Here is a 15,074-nt window from a genome sequence, read left to right as displayed (position 1 = left end):
CCTAAAATATTTTCTAATAAAAAGGAGGCCCAAAATCCACTGGGTGCTCCTTTGCTTCTGAGGCCGGTGCTTCAGTCCATTACCACACTAGGGCCACATGTGGGATATTTCTAAAAACTGCAGAATCTGGGCAATAAATATTGAGTTGCGTTTCTCTGGTAAAAACTTCTGTGTTACAAAAAAAATAGAATAAAAATGAATTTCTGCAAAAAAAAATGAAATTTGAAAATTTCACCTCTACGTTGCTTTAATTCCTGTGAAACGTTTAAAGGGTTAAGAAACTTTCTAAATGCTGTTTTGAATACTTTGAGGGGTGAAGATTTTAAAATGGGGTGACTTTTTGGCGGTTTCTAAAATATAAGGCCCTAAAAGCCGCTTCACAACTGAACTGGCCCCTGTAAAAATAGCCTTTTGAAATTTTCTTGAAAATTTGAGAAATTGCTGCTAAAGTTCTAAGCCTTGTAACGTCCTAGAAAAATAAAAGGATGTTCAAAAAACGATGCCAATCTAAAGTAGACATATGGAGGATGTTAGTTAGCAACATTTTTGTGTGGTATAACTGCCTGTCTTACAAGCAGATACATTTACATTTAGAAAAATGCTAATTTTTGCAATTTTTCACCAAATTTTGGTGTTTTTCACTGGTAAATATTGAATTTATCGACCACATTTTTCCACTATCATAAAGTCCAATGTGTCACGAGAAAACAATCTCAGAATAGCTTTGATAGGTAAAAGCGTTCCGGAGTTATTACCACATTAAGTGAAATATGTCCGATTTGAAAAAATGGGTCTGGTCCTGAAGGCCAAAATGAGCTTGGTCCTGAAGGGGTTAAAGGATGGATGTTTTCTATGAGGATTTATTTGGTGGAGTGTTCCTATCCCTTGAACTGGGGCATGAAGCGTTACACAATGCCTGTTGGTCCCCAAGAGTGAGGGACTCTCTTTCTAGCAGCTCTCTAAATATGGGAATGTGTTGAAAAAGAGGAACCCCCTAATAGAGAATATGGAACTTGGTTGATCGAATGGGAAATCCCGTTAATGAGCCAATACACCAGAGCCCATTTTAGCAGGATATCATTTTGAATTAAAAGTACTAAATAGGAATGTGTAATAAAAAAAATGGACACATTAGCAGATAATTGAAGGTTTTAAGATAGTAATACATTTTTCTTGACTATACAAAGTAAGAAAGAAAAAATAAGGAAAAATAGAAAGAATATAATGAACAAAGGATGATAGATATTATATATTTTTTGGGTATAGCAATATTAAAGAAAGGTAAAGCTCCATTAATTTCATTACAGGGGTTGTCTGGCAACCACTGTTAAATTAGCGCATCGTGAGACAGTAGAAGGGTTCCCTCATTTTTTAACCCTAGTCAGCTAAGAATTGTTAGAAAAAGCATCTTTTATCTGGAGGGCCCAGTGCATTCGTACATAATTTGATGCTTCTATGTGACTTAAAGTGGCTGTCCCAACTCCTTTCCATGTGCCCTATTAGCATATTAGTGCTACAGAAGGGCCTCCCTGTATTAATCAGGACGGAGAGCAGCTAAAAAAAAAGAATGATTCCTGCTCTTGCGTCACATCCTTTTATTACATAGCGTGCCAATTGTGATACTGCAGGGTAAATGTGAGGTCACCTGACGACTCTCCCAGTCAAAAGCTTAACTTGAAGCTCCTGGGCCCCAATGAAAAATATATAACAGGGCCCCATGACAGGGCCCACACCTACCATATATCATATACAATACAGGTGTCTTCTAATGTGGCTGAGGGGTTTTTGGGGCCCAACAGGTGCCGTGGCCTGGGTGCGACTGCTACTTCTGCACCCCCCCATAGCTATGTCCCTTCTTCCAGTGATATCAGTTGATTGTTGGGGGTTTTAGCAGCCAGGTCTGCGACGATCAACTGATCGCCAGAATGCTTTCTTATTAGGAAGGATTATTCAGATGGGACAACCTCCTAAGTTAAAAAGTATGTTACTTATATTACACATGTAAAAACAGCTTTTGTTTGAAACTGTTTTACATAAGATATGACTGTAAAGTGGCAACACTATACTTCCTTGAGTCATTGACATTGATTTTTCAAACTAATGCTTTTGCTCCATAATTCAGAACAACATGTGCCAAACAACTATAACACTAACAATTTATTTTCCTACACACAAGAAACGATGAAGAAAACTCTAAAACAGGCTCGACTTGAGCCTATGCCACAAATCAGTGGCTATGCTTCCTGTAGCAATTTAATAAATCTATACAAAGACTGCAAAAAATAGAAAGCAACAAAAATACAGAATATTTTAGATAATTCAGCATTATCAGTGTAATATAATTTTTTCGTTGCTAGCAAAGGCCCAAAGAGTCACTGAGGATTGTATGTGTGACAGCAATAACTACATGGCTTTTTGCCTCAAGATGGCTACTAAAACTTGTTATAGCCACTAATATGTACAGTCAGTTTCCGTTTGTTACTTTGTGTACCCAACAAAAATATCCAATATGCATTTGTAGAAAGTCCTTAATGTTAACTGAGGTCATACATAAAGGCGGATGTGCTGACTAAATTAATGGCCTAAAAACTTGGTCCTTAGAGCTGATCTTGTAGCCCATGACAGAGCGGGAAGGTATATAGTGTTTAGTTATATTGTGTTTATGTATCTGTATGCACGTAGTCTGTTCTTACAGCCATGTACGTTAATACAGCATGTAAACAAAACCTATTGTCTTTTCAGCAGCACTATACTGACCCAAATGCTGCCGTGACCTAAGAGTTAAAAGACCCCCTAAGTATTGCATCTATTCTGAAATGTTAGCATTGTAGCTATAAGAACATCTTTAGTCTATCACAATTGCTGGTCTATTAACGGTACATCATAAAAAGACAAACATTTCTGAGGTTATACATACTTAATATTTTGTGGCTGGAGAATGGCCAAACTAAATACAGTATATACAAATGTTTGATTATTCAGTACTTGATCCCTTCTCACAAATACAAACTCCTGTGCCTGTAACCTGTCACATAAGGATAAAACAACTGATCTGGTACGGTTGTCATCCAACACTATTTCTGTCAATCTAAATTATGGTATCACAGAATGTGACTTGGCCTTCAGCAGTCATATGATTTTCTTTTTGGGTTAGTTTACTATTGACTCACCTGATACTTCTACAAATCCATCTTTGGTTTTCACTGTCAGTTCCTCTGGCTTGAAACTTTGTACATTAACACACACTTTCCAGGGCTGGCTTGGGGTGGCCACAGTATTACGAGGCTCAGGGTAACCAGTGTATCTAGCACTGTATCCAGGAGGGGAAACACCAGTTGTCCGTGCCAGGCCTGATCTCAACGGGCCTGACCAGGAGGCAGTCAGCCTAGGCTTTGCCCAGTCTGGCCAGTCCATGGTTAACTCGTCTGAAAATCCAAAATCATCATCCAGCATACGTGTAGACAAGCCTTGTTCTCGGAAAGGATCCCGGGCTCTGTTAAGTCTACTTGCAGGATAATGACAAGTAAAGGGCAACTGACTTTCTGCCATATCCGTGCAAAGTTTTAACAAATGTAAAGAAAATAAGAGAGAATTAATTCCAAATGAATGGTGTTCAGGCAAAGTTTGAAGCTATGATCGGTTACTTCTCAAGAATGAATCTGCAAAGAGAATGAAGCTGAGCCAAGATAAACTATAAGTATTATAAATTCTTAAGAGAATTTAGCAGAGTCATTGGGAGTGAGAGCAGCGTCTTGATCCTCTGGCTTCAGTCTGCAAATGCCCTGCACCAGCTATAATAAACATTACTACCATCAGCCGAGAAAGTTCTGTAAACTCCAGTGCTGCAGTGAATAGCTCCTATTTATATCCTCCTGTTCATGTTTGCAGCCTGTGGCCTGTCAGCTGGGTATTTGGAGCCTATGAAACACCCTCTAAGAATCTGCTTTTGTAACAGCTGATGACTCCCAGAAGGGACTGGACATGTTATTGAGGGTGTCCAATTTTAGACGGCCTTCTCTTACTAGTCCCTCCTTTGCCTCTCTCCTTTTCCCGTCCCCTCTTCTGTGTCATCCTCCATTTTTCTGCTAGACAGGGATGTGTCTGAACACATTTGTATGAGTATACCTTAGATAATGCCATACTATGATTTCATTACTGGAATTACTGGTAACAGGACTATTAAAAACCAGGAACCTTCTCTACAATCATTACCTCATGTGTTATTATATACATACCATTCACTTATGTTTAAATAACAAACTATAGTAATGTATAGAAAAAACAATCAATCTCGGAACAAATGCCGACTTTACACTTATAGCTGTTCACTGCCGCTATCTCCCCCAACTTCCCCTATAAACATGCCGTCTGGGAGCAGTTGAGTGTGTATCTTTATTTCAATAGGGAGGCTTACCTCTTAGGGGTACAAAGAATTGGACAAGTTGAAATCCAAAATTCACAATTCTTCTTTTCCCTAATATCTACCATTGTGGGGCTGTCAGCTGTACCTATACACCTAAAAACCAAGGTTACTGTGCCCAGTTGTGCAGCATCATGTGGTTCTCTAACATGGCCTGGACAAACTGCCTTTTTGCAAAAAATTCAGTTAACATGTTTATATAGGTCATTTGAGGAAGGATGAATGAGCAATTTTGAATGTAGTCTCCTCCATTTTTATTCATTATGAATGTACATCATCTTCTCCTCATAATGGACTGACACTGTATTTATCTTTCTACTGTTTCTGTATCTTGAGTTTACAGAATGAACTGGAATGTGTGTTTATCCTGCTCTGTAGTATTTTAAATCTCAAGTTTATTCATGCCTTTACAATATTATTGTTCCCTGAAGAACCCAATGAAAATTAAAGGGAGAAAGCACATACTTTGGAGTTTTCATCTTCCCCTTCTTTTTTTTGCTTGATTTTCTTGCTTATTTTGCATAGGGCTAAAATAGGGTCTATAACAGGGGTCTCAAGCACGCGGCCCCTGAGGCTGTCATCTGCGGCCCGCGGGGAACACAGAGCCGCTAGTATAGGCTCTGCTCCGGTACTCTGTGAAATCCCTGACATCGCTGTCCATGAATGGACACGCGATGTCACGGTCTTCCCCAGAGCGGAGTCCCAAGCAGAGCGCTAGCATAGGTTCTGCTCCTGGATTCTGTGGATATCCCTGACATCACTGTCCATATATGGACAGTTTTGTCAGGGTCTTTTCCTAAGAGCCTGAGTCCCGGGCAGAGCTCTAGCATAGGCTCTGCTACGGGACACTGTGGAATCCCCTGACATCGCTGTCCATGTATCGCCAGCTCTGGGGTTGGCCCTGACATCTCTGTCCATATATGAACAGTGATGTCAGGAGCAGAGCTGGAATCCCAGGCAGGGTGCTAGAAGCGGCTCTGCTCCGGGACTCCAGCTCTGGGCAAACCCCTGACCTCACTGTCCATATATGGACACTGATGTCAGTTGCTTCCCCAGAGTTCCAGAGCTGAGCCTATACTAGTGCTCCGCTCTGGGACACCACCTCTGGGGTTGCCCCTGACATCGCATTCCAATCCAGGAGGATCTGTGTATGAACAGTGACATCAGGGGCTCCTCCAGAAGAGGAATCCTTGGCCAAAGCGTTGGCAACGCTCTGGCTGGGGATTCCACTCTGAGAGGGAGCCCCAATGGAGCTATCTACTGGGGGTGTCTGTGGCACTATCTACAAGGGGTGTGTGTGGTACTATCTACAGAGGGCCCTGTGGCAGCATCTACAGAGGGCACTGTGGCAGCATCTACAGAGGGCCCTGTGGCAGCATCTACAGAGGGCCCTGTGGCAGCATCTACAGAGGGCACTGTGGTAGCATCTACAGAGGGCACGGTGGCATTATCTACAGAGGGCACTGAGGCAGTATCTACAGAGGGCACTATCGCATTATCTACAGAGGGCACTGTGGCATTATTTACAGAAAGCACTGTGGCAGTATCTACAGAGGGCACTGTGGCAGTATCTACAGAGGGCACTGTGGCAGTGTCTACAGAGGGCACTGTGGCAGTGTCTACAAAGGGCACTGTGGCAGTATCTACAGAGGGCACTGTGGCAGTATCTACAGAGGGCACTGTGGCATTATCTACAGAGGGCACTGTGGCATTATCTACAGAGGGCACTGTGGCATTATCTACAGAGGGCACTGTGGCATTATCTACAGAGGGCACTGTGGCAGTATCTTCAGAGGGCACTGTGGTGTATCTACAGAGGACACTGTGGCAGTATCTATAGAGGGCTCTGTGGCACGATCTAAAAAGGGGCTGCCTAATTTTGACATTTGTGTGTCTGCCAAACGCTGCCAACTGAGCTGCCGGACTGCATTTAGTGACACTTAAACTGTAAAACTGGATTGTTGAAATAAGCACGTGGAGAAGTCTCGCAAATTTCCGTTAAGTTTAAACCTAGCGGTATTATTATAGTAATGTAGTATTGCTATAGTAGTTCAAATAACTGATTAATTAACAATAATTTTGTAATGTATCAAATTTGAAAGTAATGCGGCCCGTCAACTTCACATTTTTTCTTTATGTGGCCCACTTACCCGGCCGAGTTTGAGACCCCTGGTCTATAAGGTCAGGTTCTAGATCATAATCGTTCTTTTCGGGGCAGTTGTTCTGCTCTGGTATCAGGCAGATGTATGACAGGGATTAACTGGAAAGGAATTTTCCCTAAACGCACTTTATTAAATGTAAAATCAAAAGTCAAAGGGACACTCCAGGCAAAACAGATAGCCTGTGTTAAGCCTAGTGCAGTGTGTGAGGGGGTGGTGCATGACACAGGGATTCTCTCTTTGGTGTTCTTTTAATCTCTGAGTCATTCACCGCCCCCGTCATGCACTGGATTGGGCTTAACACATTGTGGTAGATTTATCAAAACTGATGCAAAGTAAAAGTGGAACATTTGCTTATGGCAACTAATCAATTTGCTGCTTTAATTTTTCAATGGCCCTCTGAAAAATTGAATCAAATAGGTTGCTATGGGCAACTACTCCACTTTCCCTTGCACTTGTTTTGATAAATCCCTGATTGTGTCACTTTTTCTCAGAAGGACAGGTGATAATTGTCTGATTGCTGGGGGCCCCACCACTGGAACACACACACTAATCAAGGGAAGTGGAGTCCCGAATCCCCAGATCCTCCTCACTGCACCCCTAAAATAAGAAGAAGCTTGAATGGAGCGACGGTTGAGCATGCGCCCGCCCCTTAATTCAATGTCTATGGGACTTAAGGAAACAGCCGAGAATTGTACTCGACTATCTCCGTCAGTCCCATAGACTTTGAATGGAGCAGCAGCGCGCATGCTCGACTGCCGCTCAATGTTCTCCTCACAGTGGTTGAGCAGTCACCTGTGTATAGATGATAATTGTTGATTCTGGAAATACCCATTTAAGTTTGTACCTAAGGGTCTATACCACCAATATAATCTATGTCCCAAAGGAAGATTCATTCATAAATCATCCAGTAGAATGTATGTATCTTCCTTATCTAAGTTGTATTGGTAGGGTGGGAAGGGCAGGGGTTACAGATATCCCCAACTTCCTTTTAGCTGTTACCAAATGAGATCTTGCATTAGGCTTATCAAGTGCTTCTGACTATACAGTAGGAGGGCAGAGGTGCACTGGTCAATAGCAGAGGAGACCTGAGAAGGAAGTGGTATGCACCGTTAGTTCTGGTGAAAAGGCGGGAGTATGTTTCGGATGCTGTTCAAGAGAGTCTTGCGGGAAGGAGACTAGGAGCTTGCTGCAAAGAGCACAAAGAGATACAGCTGAGAATGTGTCTGTCGAAGGGATTGCAGTGCTAAGAAGCTACCAGCCAGAGGTCAACATAGGAATACAATGAAGGAAGCCCGTCTGCTTGCACGGAACCAACAAAGTAAACATTTGGAAAGAGTACTGGAATACTCTTTGGACAGAAAATCTAAGCAAAAGCCTAAAGAGAATTTATGAAGAAAAGGGCCCCTGGGGTGGGGAATAAGTGAGGAATCACTTCCTGCACCTCAATGAGGGAATTACTGTGGTACATTATAACAGAACTGAGATAGTAAACAATACCACAGCTCTGTAAGCTTAATAAAGACGTTCTAGACTTTTGTGCTAATTCTAGAGCAAGACTGCATGTTTGTCATTATAGTATTGCTGATCCAAGTTATTTGCAACTTCTGCCCAAGTAAAAGTAAGCATAATTGTTCTATCAGTCTCTTACGCATATTATACAGTTTTAAATGATGGGTGCATCAGTAATCCTTTCATTGACTAGGCTATAGGGGTGAACACTGACGGGATAAGTAGAGAATATAGGCTATATTAATTATTGGTGATATATCTGTGCACTATTGTAATGCCAGAGGACTTATAGTACAATGGGGACCTATTGTGTTCTAACATCTAGAGCACCATACTACTGTTACTATATCATTATACTTTTCTTGTACCATGGTGTTAGAGATGTATATAAAATGAGATTATTCTGCAATTTATCATCATCTCCTCTATCCAGTTCAAGCTCTTCCTTCAATGTCATTGTCATGATCTTGAGTAATTTTCTCAAATTCTATAAAGCAAAGATATCATTGTGTTTTTACTATGAGTTTTTGATCAATACAAAATGTGTTGTATTAAACTTACAGTAAAAATCCCAGTGACCCTATACAAAGCATGGATTTTTTACCTATGAATATCATTAGTTACCTGCATCTACTTACTCTGGGAATACCCCCTTTGACTTATGCTTCAGTTTTGTTTGTATATGGAGAATTAATGAAAATATCTTCATTCTTTTATAATGACAGCAGCGTCATTATATGGTGACCTGTAATCGTTCAGAGCTAAGAATTCAATGAAAGGTAACCATGGGACTGAAAAATATCACCAGCCAGAGAATAGTGGAGCTTTATAGGTTAAATGGTTTGAATCATAAAACATTAGCTAAATCCCTGTTCTGTGATTAAACTAAACTGTGATATTAACACCTATAATACCCCTTGGGCAGCACTATAGCCATAAGACATAATCTACAACTAGAAATCCTATATTCGTCTCATGTACATGTATACACAAGAAAAAATTCTCATACAGACATATGTAAGTCCAAAATAATTTTATTGTTCCACAGATGGAATACCCTCCCAAAGATATTTATACAAAAAACATTCAATTTAAAACATACTTAAAATCAGACATTCCGAGATGAGCAATTCACCACCATAACCTATATGTTGTAGCAATGTATACTAACAACAGGTAAATAGCACCACAAAGTGGGAGTTTAAAAGTCTACATACCAGTGCAGAGTTATATGGTGTCAGTCTACCCACTATCCAAGTATAGGTATATCCCTGTTGTAATACTAGTTAACATACATCATTGTGAGACATAGTTGCATATCGTTTACCTGAAGCTGGCATGGTGGCTATTGACGGTCTCAGAGAAATAGCACCTCGACACGCGTTTCGCACCCTTCGTCAGGAGGTCATTAGTTACCTGCATGTACTTACTCTGGGAATACCCCCTTTGACTTGTGCTTCAGTTTTGTTTGTATATGGAGAATTAATGAAAATATCTTCATTCTTTTATAATGACAGCAGCGTCATTATATGGTGAACTGTAATCGTTCAGAGCTAAGAATTCAATGAAAGGTAACCATGGGACTGATAAATATCACCAGCCAGAGAATAGTGGAGCTTTATAGGTTAAATGGTTTGAATCATAAAACATTAGCGAAATCCCTGTTCTGTGATTAAACTAAACTGTGATATTAATTGCCACAGAGACCTCATTATAGTCCCGGCTACTAAAATATTAGCGCGTTAGCTGCAATTTAACCCCTTAACCCCTTCAGGACCCAGCCTGTTTTGGCCTTCAGGACACAGCCGATTTTTTCAAATCTGACGTGTTACTTTATGTGGTAATAACGTTGAAATGCTTTTACCTATCCAAGCGATTCTGAGATTGTTTTCTCGTGACATGTTGTACTTTATGTCAGTGAAAAAATTTTGTCGATAATTTTGGTATTTATTTCTGAAAAACACCACAATTTAGAAAAAATTTGCAAATATTAGCATTTTTCTAAATGTAAACATATCTGCTTGTAAAACAGATAGTAATACCACACAAAATAGTAACTAGTTAACATTTTCCATATGTTTACTTTATGTTTGCATCGTTTTTTGAATGTCCTTTTATTTTTCTAGGACGTTACAAGGCTTAGAACTTTAGCAGCAATTTCTCATATTTACATTTTTTTTTTCAAAAGGCCATTTTTTCAGGGACCAGTTCAGTTCTGAGGTGGCTTTGAGGGCGTTATATATTAGAAAATGCCCAGAAGTCACCACATTTTGAAAACTGCACCCCTCAAGGTATTCGAATCAGCATTCACAAAGTGTTTTAACCCTTTAGGCGTTTCACAGGAATTAAGGCAAAGTAGAGGTGAAATTTACAAATTTTATTTTTTTTGCCAAAATTCATTTCTAATACATTTTTTTTTGTAACACAGAAGGTTTTACCAGAGAAATGCAACTCAATATTTATTACCCAGATTCTGCAGTTTTTAGAAATATCCCACATGTGGCCATAGTGTGATAATGGACTGAAACACCCATCTCAGAAGCAAAGGAGCAACCAGTGGATTTTGGGCCTCCTTTTTTTTAGAATATATTTTAGGCACCTTGTCAGCTTTGGAGGTCTTGTGGTGCCAAAACAGTGGAAACACCCCAAAAGTTACCCCATTTTGGAAACTACACCGCTCAAGGAATTTATCTAGGTGTAAAGTTAGCATTTTGACCACACAGGTTTTTCGCTAAATTTATTAGAATTAGTCTGTAAAAATAAAAATCAACTTTTTTTCTGAAAAAACATAGACATTTTTAATATTTACAAGAAATAATAAAGAAAATGCACCCCAACATTTGTAAAGCAATGTCTCCCGATTATGGCAATATCCCATATGTGGTACTAAACTGCTGATTGGACCCACAGCAGGGCTCAGAAGGGAAGGAGCGCCATTTGGATTTTGGAGCACGGATTTTGCTGGATTGGTTTTCGGTTCCATGTCGCATTTGCAACACCCTGGAGGGACCAAAACAGGGGAAACCCTCCAAAAGTGACTCCATTTTGGAAACTACACCTATCAAGGAACTTATCTAGGGGTATAGTTAGCATTTTGACCACACAGGTTTTTTTGCAGAATTTAGTGGAATTAGGCAGTGAAAATGAAAATCTACTTTTTTTCTGAAAAAGCATAGAAATTTTAAATTTTTACAAGGAATAAAGGACAAAAAGAACCACAACATTTGTAAAGCATGTTCTCCTGATTACGGCAATACCCCATATGTGGTAATAAACTGCTGATTGGACCCATGACAGCGCTCAGAAGGGAAATAGCGCCATTTGGATTTTGGAGCACAGATTTTGCTGGATTGTTTTTCGGTGCCATGCCGCCTTTGCAACGCCCTGGAGGGACCAAAACAGTGGAAACCCCCTAAGTTACCCCATTTTGGAAACACCCCTCAAGGAATTTTTCTAGGGGTATAGTGAGCATTTAGACTCCACGGGTCTTTTGCAGAATTTATTAGAATTAGGCGGAGAAAATGAATATTAATTTTTTTTTCCACTAAAATGTTTAATTTTCTAATTTTCACAAGTGATAAAGGAGAAAAAAACAACCAATTTTTGTAAAGCAAATTCTCCCGAGTACGGAAATACCCCACATGTGGTCATACGTTTCAGGACTGATCCATTTTTTGCTTCCTTATTTTCGTTTTTCACTCACCGCCTTCCAAGAGCCATAACTTTTTTTCTTTTTCCGTCAGTAGAGTGATGTGAGAGCTTATTTCTTGCGGGAGGAATTGTAGTTTCTATTGACACAATTTAAAGTGCCATAAAAAGTACTGGGAAACTGAAAAAAAATAGGAAAATATAGTAATATAGGAAAAAAATCTGATTCCATTTTTTGGGGTTTTCGTTTTTACAGCTTTCGCCGTGCGGTAAAAACGAAAACTACAGCGATTTTGGTGGTTTAAATTATTTACGTTTTTTACGGTGTTCACCGTGCGAGTTAAATAATGGTATATTGTAATAGTTCGACCTTTTACGGACGTAGCGATACCAATTTTGTTTATTTTTTTATATTACTTTAGAAGAAAAAGTTTTGTTTTTTTAACTTTAAACTTTTTTCTTTCTCACTAGTAATAACTTGAATTCTTCTACACATTTTATTAGTCCCCTTAGGGGACTTGTACCAGCGATCATTGGATCGCGGGTACAATATGCTGCGATACTAATGTATTGCAGTATATTGTTATTTTTACAGGCTTCTGTAACCGCACGATCGCTGTTCCTGTCCGTTAGTCCTGGGTGTCAGCTGTAATACACAGCTGACACCCGCAGCGTATGGAGCGGGCTCAGCACGTGAGCCGGCTCCATACATCAACCCCCACACTATGACGTGCTATTAAGTCATAGTGCGCAAAGGGGTTAATGCACAGCGGATGGTGTGAATATTGCAATTTTCCACTGATATGCCATTTTAGTGCATAATATGTTGTGCCCAGTTTGTGCCACTGAAGACAAATACCTCATAAAACGTTAAACGGGTTCTCCTGGGTATGGAGATGCCATATATGTGGACACAAACTGCTGTTTGGGCACACTGCAGGGCTCAGAAGAGAGGGATGCCATTTTGCTTTTGGAGTGCAGATTTTGCTTGGTAGTTTTTCTGTTTTGGGTTTCGCTGGTATTTCAGTTTATAATGTGGGGGCATATGTAAGCTGTGCGGAGAACATCAGGGCATAATAAGAGGGTATAATAATGCGGTAAATAAATGATAATTCATAGATGTGTGGCCGGTGTCGCACTGATAAATGGTGCCCAATCTTATCCGCTTTTAGAAAACACTGCATATTTTGCATCGCCATATTCTGAGAGACTGAACTTTTTTATTTTTTCACCACCGGAGCTGTGTGAGGGCTTATTTGTTGCGGAACAATCTTTACTTTTCATTGGTACCATTTTGGGGTACATGCGATTTTTTTGATCACTTTTTATTACATTTTTTTGCAAGCCGGGTGACCAAAAACAAGCAATTCTGACAATGTTTTTTAGTTTATTTTTTGCAGCGTTCACCATGCACTATAAATGACAATTTTACTTTATTCTGCTGGTCGATACGATTACGGCAATACCATATGTATATAGGTTTTTTTATGTTTTGTAGCTTTTGCGCAATAAAATCACTTTTTTATAAAATAATTTATTTTCTGTGTCACCATATTCTGAGAGCCGTAACTGTTTTTATTTTTCAGTTAAAAAAGCTGTGCAAGGGCTTGTTTTTTGCGGGACAGGTTGTAGTTTTTATCGGTACTATTTTCGGGTACTTGCGACTTTTTGATCACTTTTTATTCTCTATTTTGGGAGGGGTGGTGACCAAAAAAATAGCGATTCTGGTGTAGTTTTGTAATGACAGGGAAGGGAGACAGACAGGTGATCCCTAATCTACCCGCCACTCAGTCCCTGCCTACTTGCAAAGGCCCGTCCTAGGGGACGGCGTACAACTGGGCGACGGTCCCTACGCTCAATAAGTGCACGACAGACAAACAGACAAGGGTACACAGAAGCTAAGGGAAATGGGGCAGTTGCCCACGGCAACACCGTGAGCAACAAGAGTAGTGAACGAGTTGAGTCAAACCAGGAGTGTACGAGGTACCAAACGCAGAGCAGGAGAGTAGTGAACGAGCCGAGTCAAACCAGGAGTGTACGAGATACCAAACGCAGAGCAGGAGAGTAGTCAGTAAGCCAGGGTCAATATGAAGCAGGGACAAATAGTTCAAGCAGCAGCAGCAGAACCAGGAAACAGGAGAATCACAGGCAAAGGAGGAGCAGGAAATGAAAGTATAAATAGACAGAGGGCGGGAGCTAGCTCCGTCTGGCCAGGCTGTGATAGGCTCTCCCACTCCTCAGCCTCCCAGCCTGTTTGGTAGAAGGAGGGGTCACTCGATCAGACTTAGGAGCAGGTGCAGACTGACTAACCATGGGCGTCGACACAGAAGCTGTGTCTGGCAGATCCTTTACAAGTTTTTTATTGATTTTTTTTGGGGTGTTCATCGTGCGGGAAAAATAGCACTACAGTTTTATAGTTGTGGTCGTTACGAACGCGGTGATACCAGATATGTGTACTTTTTTTAAAGTGTTCATTTTTTTCCTATAATGAAAGTCTTATTATAGGAAAAAAATGCAGTGTTTATTTATATAACTTATAAGTTTTATTTTTACAGTTTTTTATAACATTTTTATTACTTTTTTTTACTTTTTTCACTTGTCCCACTAGGAGACACTTAGACTTGCAGCTCTGATCGCTGCTGGAATATATTACACTACCTACGTAGTGTAATGCATTCCAACTGTCATTGTGACGTGACAGTCACACTGACAGGAAGCCTCGGAGGACCGGCCGGAGGCTGCTCCTCCGAGGCTTCCGTACATGGCAACCCGGAGGTCATTGTCTGACCTCCGATTGCCACGACAAGCATCCGCAGCCCCCACAATCACTTCGCAGGGGGCTGCCGATGTGCTTCAAACCCCTTAAATGTGGTGAACGAAATCGTCGCCGCATTTATGGGGTTAATTGCCGAAATCAGCGGCGATAGTCCTCTGACCGGCAAGGCTGGAGTGTCAGCTGTAGGGGACAGCTGACCTCCCGATTCCCGGACACTGTCTGTTAGGACAGTGTGCGCCGGGAACTACTCCGAAACTGTACGTCCTGATGCGGGAAGCAAGCCCTCTGCAGGACGTACTATTGCGGAGCAGCGCGTGAAGAGGTTAATGACCAGCCTATTTTAAACCTTAATGACCAAGCTATTTTTTTAATTCTTCCATCGTCGCATTCCAAGAGCTATAACTTTTTTATTTTTGCGTCAACATAGCTGTATAAGGTCTTGTTTTTTGCGGGACAAGTTGTATTTTTTAATAGCACCATTTTGGGGTACATATAATTTATTGATTAACTTTTATTAACTTTTTTTGGGGCATTATGGGAAAAAAACTCATACATTTCG

General features: G+C 40.6%; 1 protein-coding gene across 1 annotated transcript in view; it reads right to left on the bottom strand.

The window, feature by feature from the left end:
• The window catches only part of HSPB8 (heat shock protein family B (small) member 8), an 89,856-nt gene extending 85,920 nt beyond the window's left edge, over positions 1-3,936 (bottom strand). Inside the window, exon 1 of the mRNA XM_075854778.1 lies at positions 3,171-3,936. Coding sequence (XP_075710893.1) covers positions 3,171-3,549 — 379 coding nt within the window. The 5' untranslated portion in view covers positions 3,550-3,936. The remainder of the gene's footprint in view (positions 1-3,170) is intronic.
• Between the last annotated feature and the right edge of the window lie 11,138 nt (positions 3,937-15,074).

Source organism: Rhinoderma darwinii, chromosome 1, assembly GCF_050947455.1.
Source record: "Rhinoderma darwinii isolate aRhiDar2 chromosome 1, aRhiDar2.hap1, whole genome shotgun sequence".
In the NCBI taxonomy this organism is placed as follows: Eukaryota; Metazoa; Chordata; class Amphibia; order Anura; family Rhinodermatidae; genus Rhinoderma; species Rhinoderma darwinii.
This window is presented reverse-complemented; position numbering and strand designations above follow the sequence as displayed.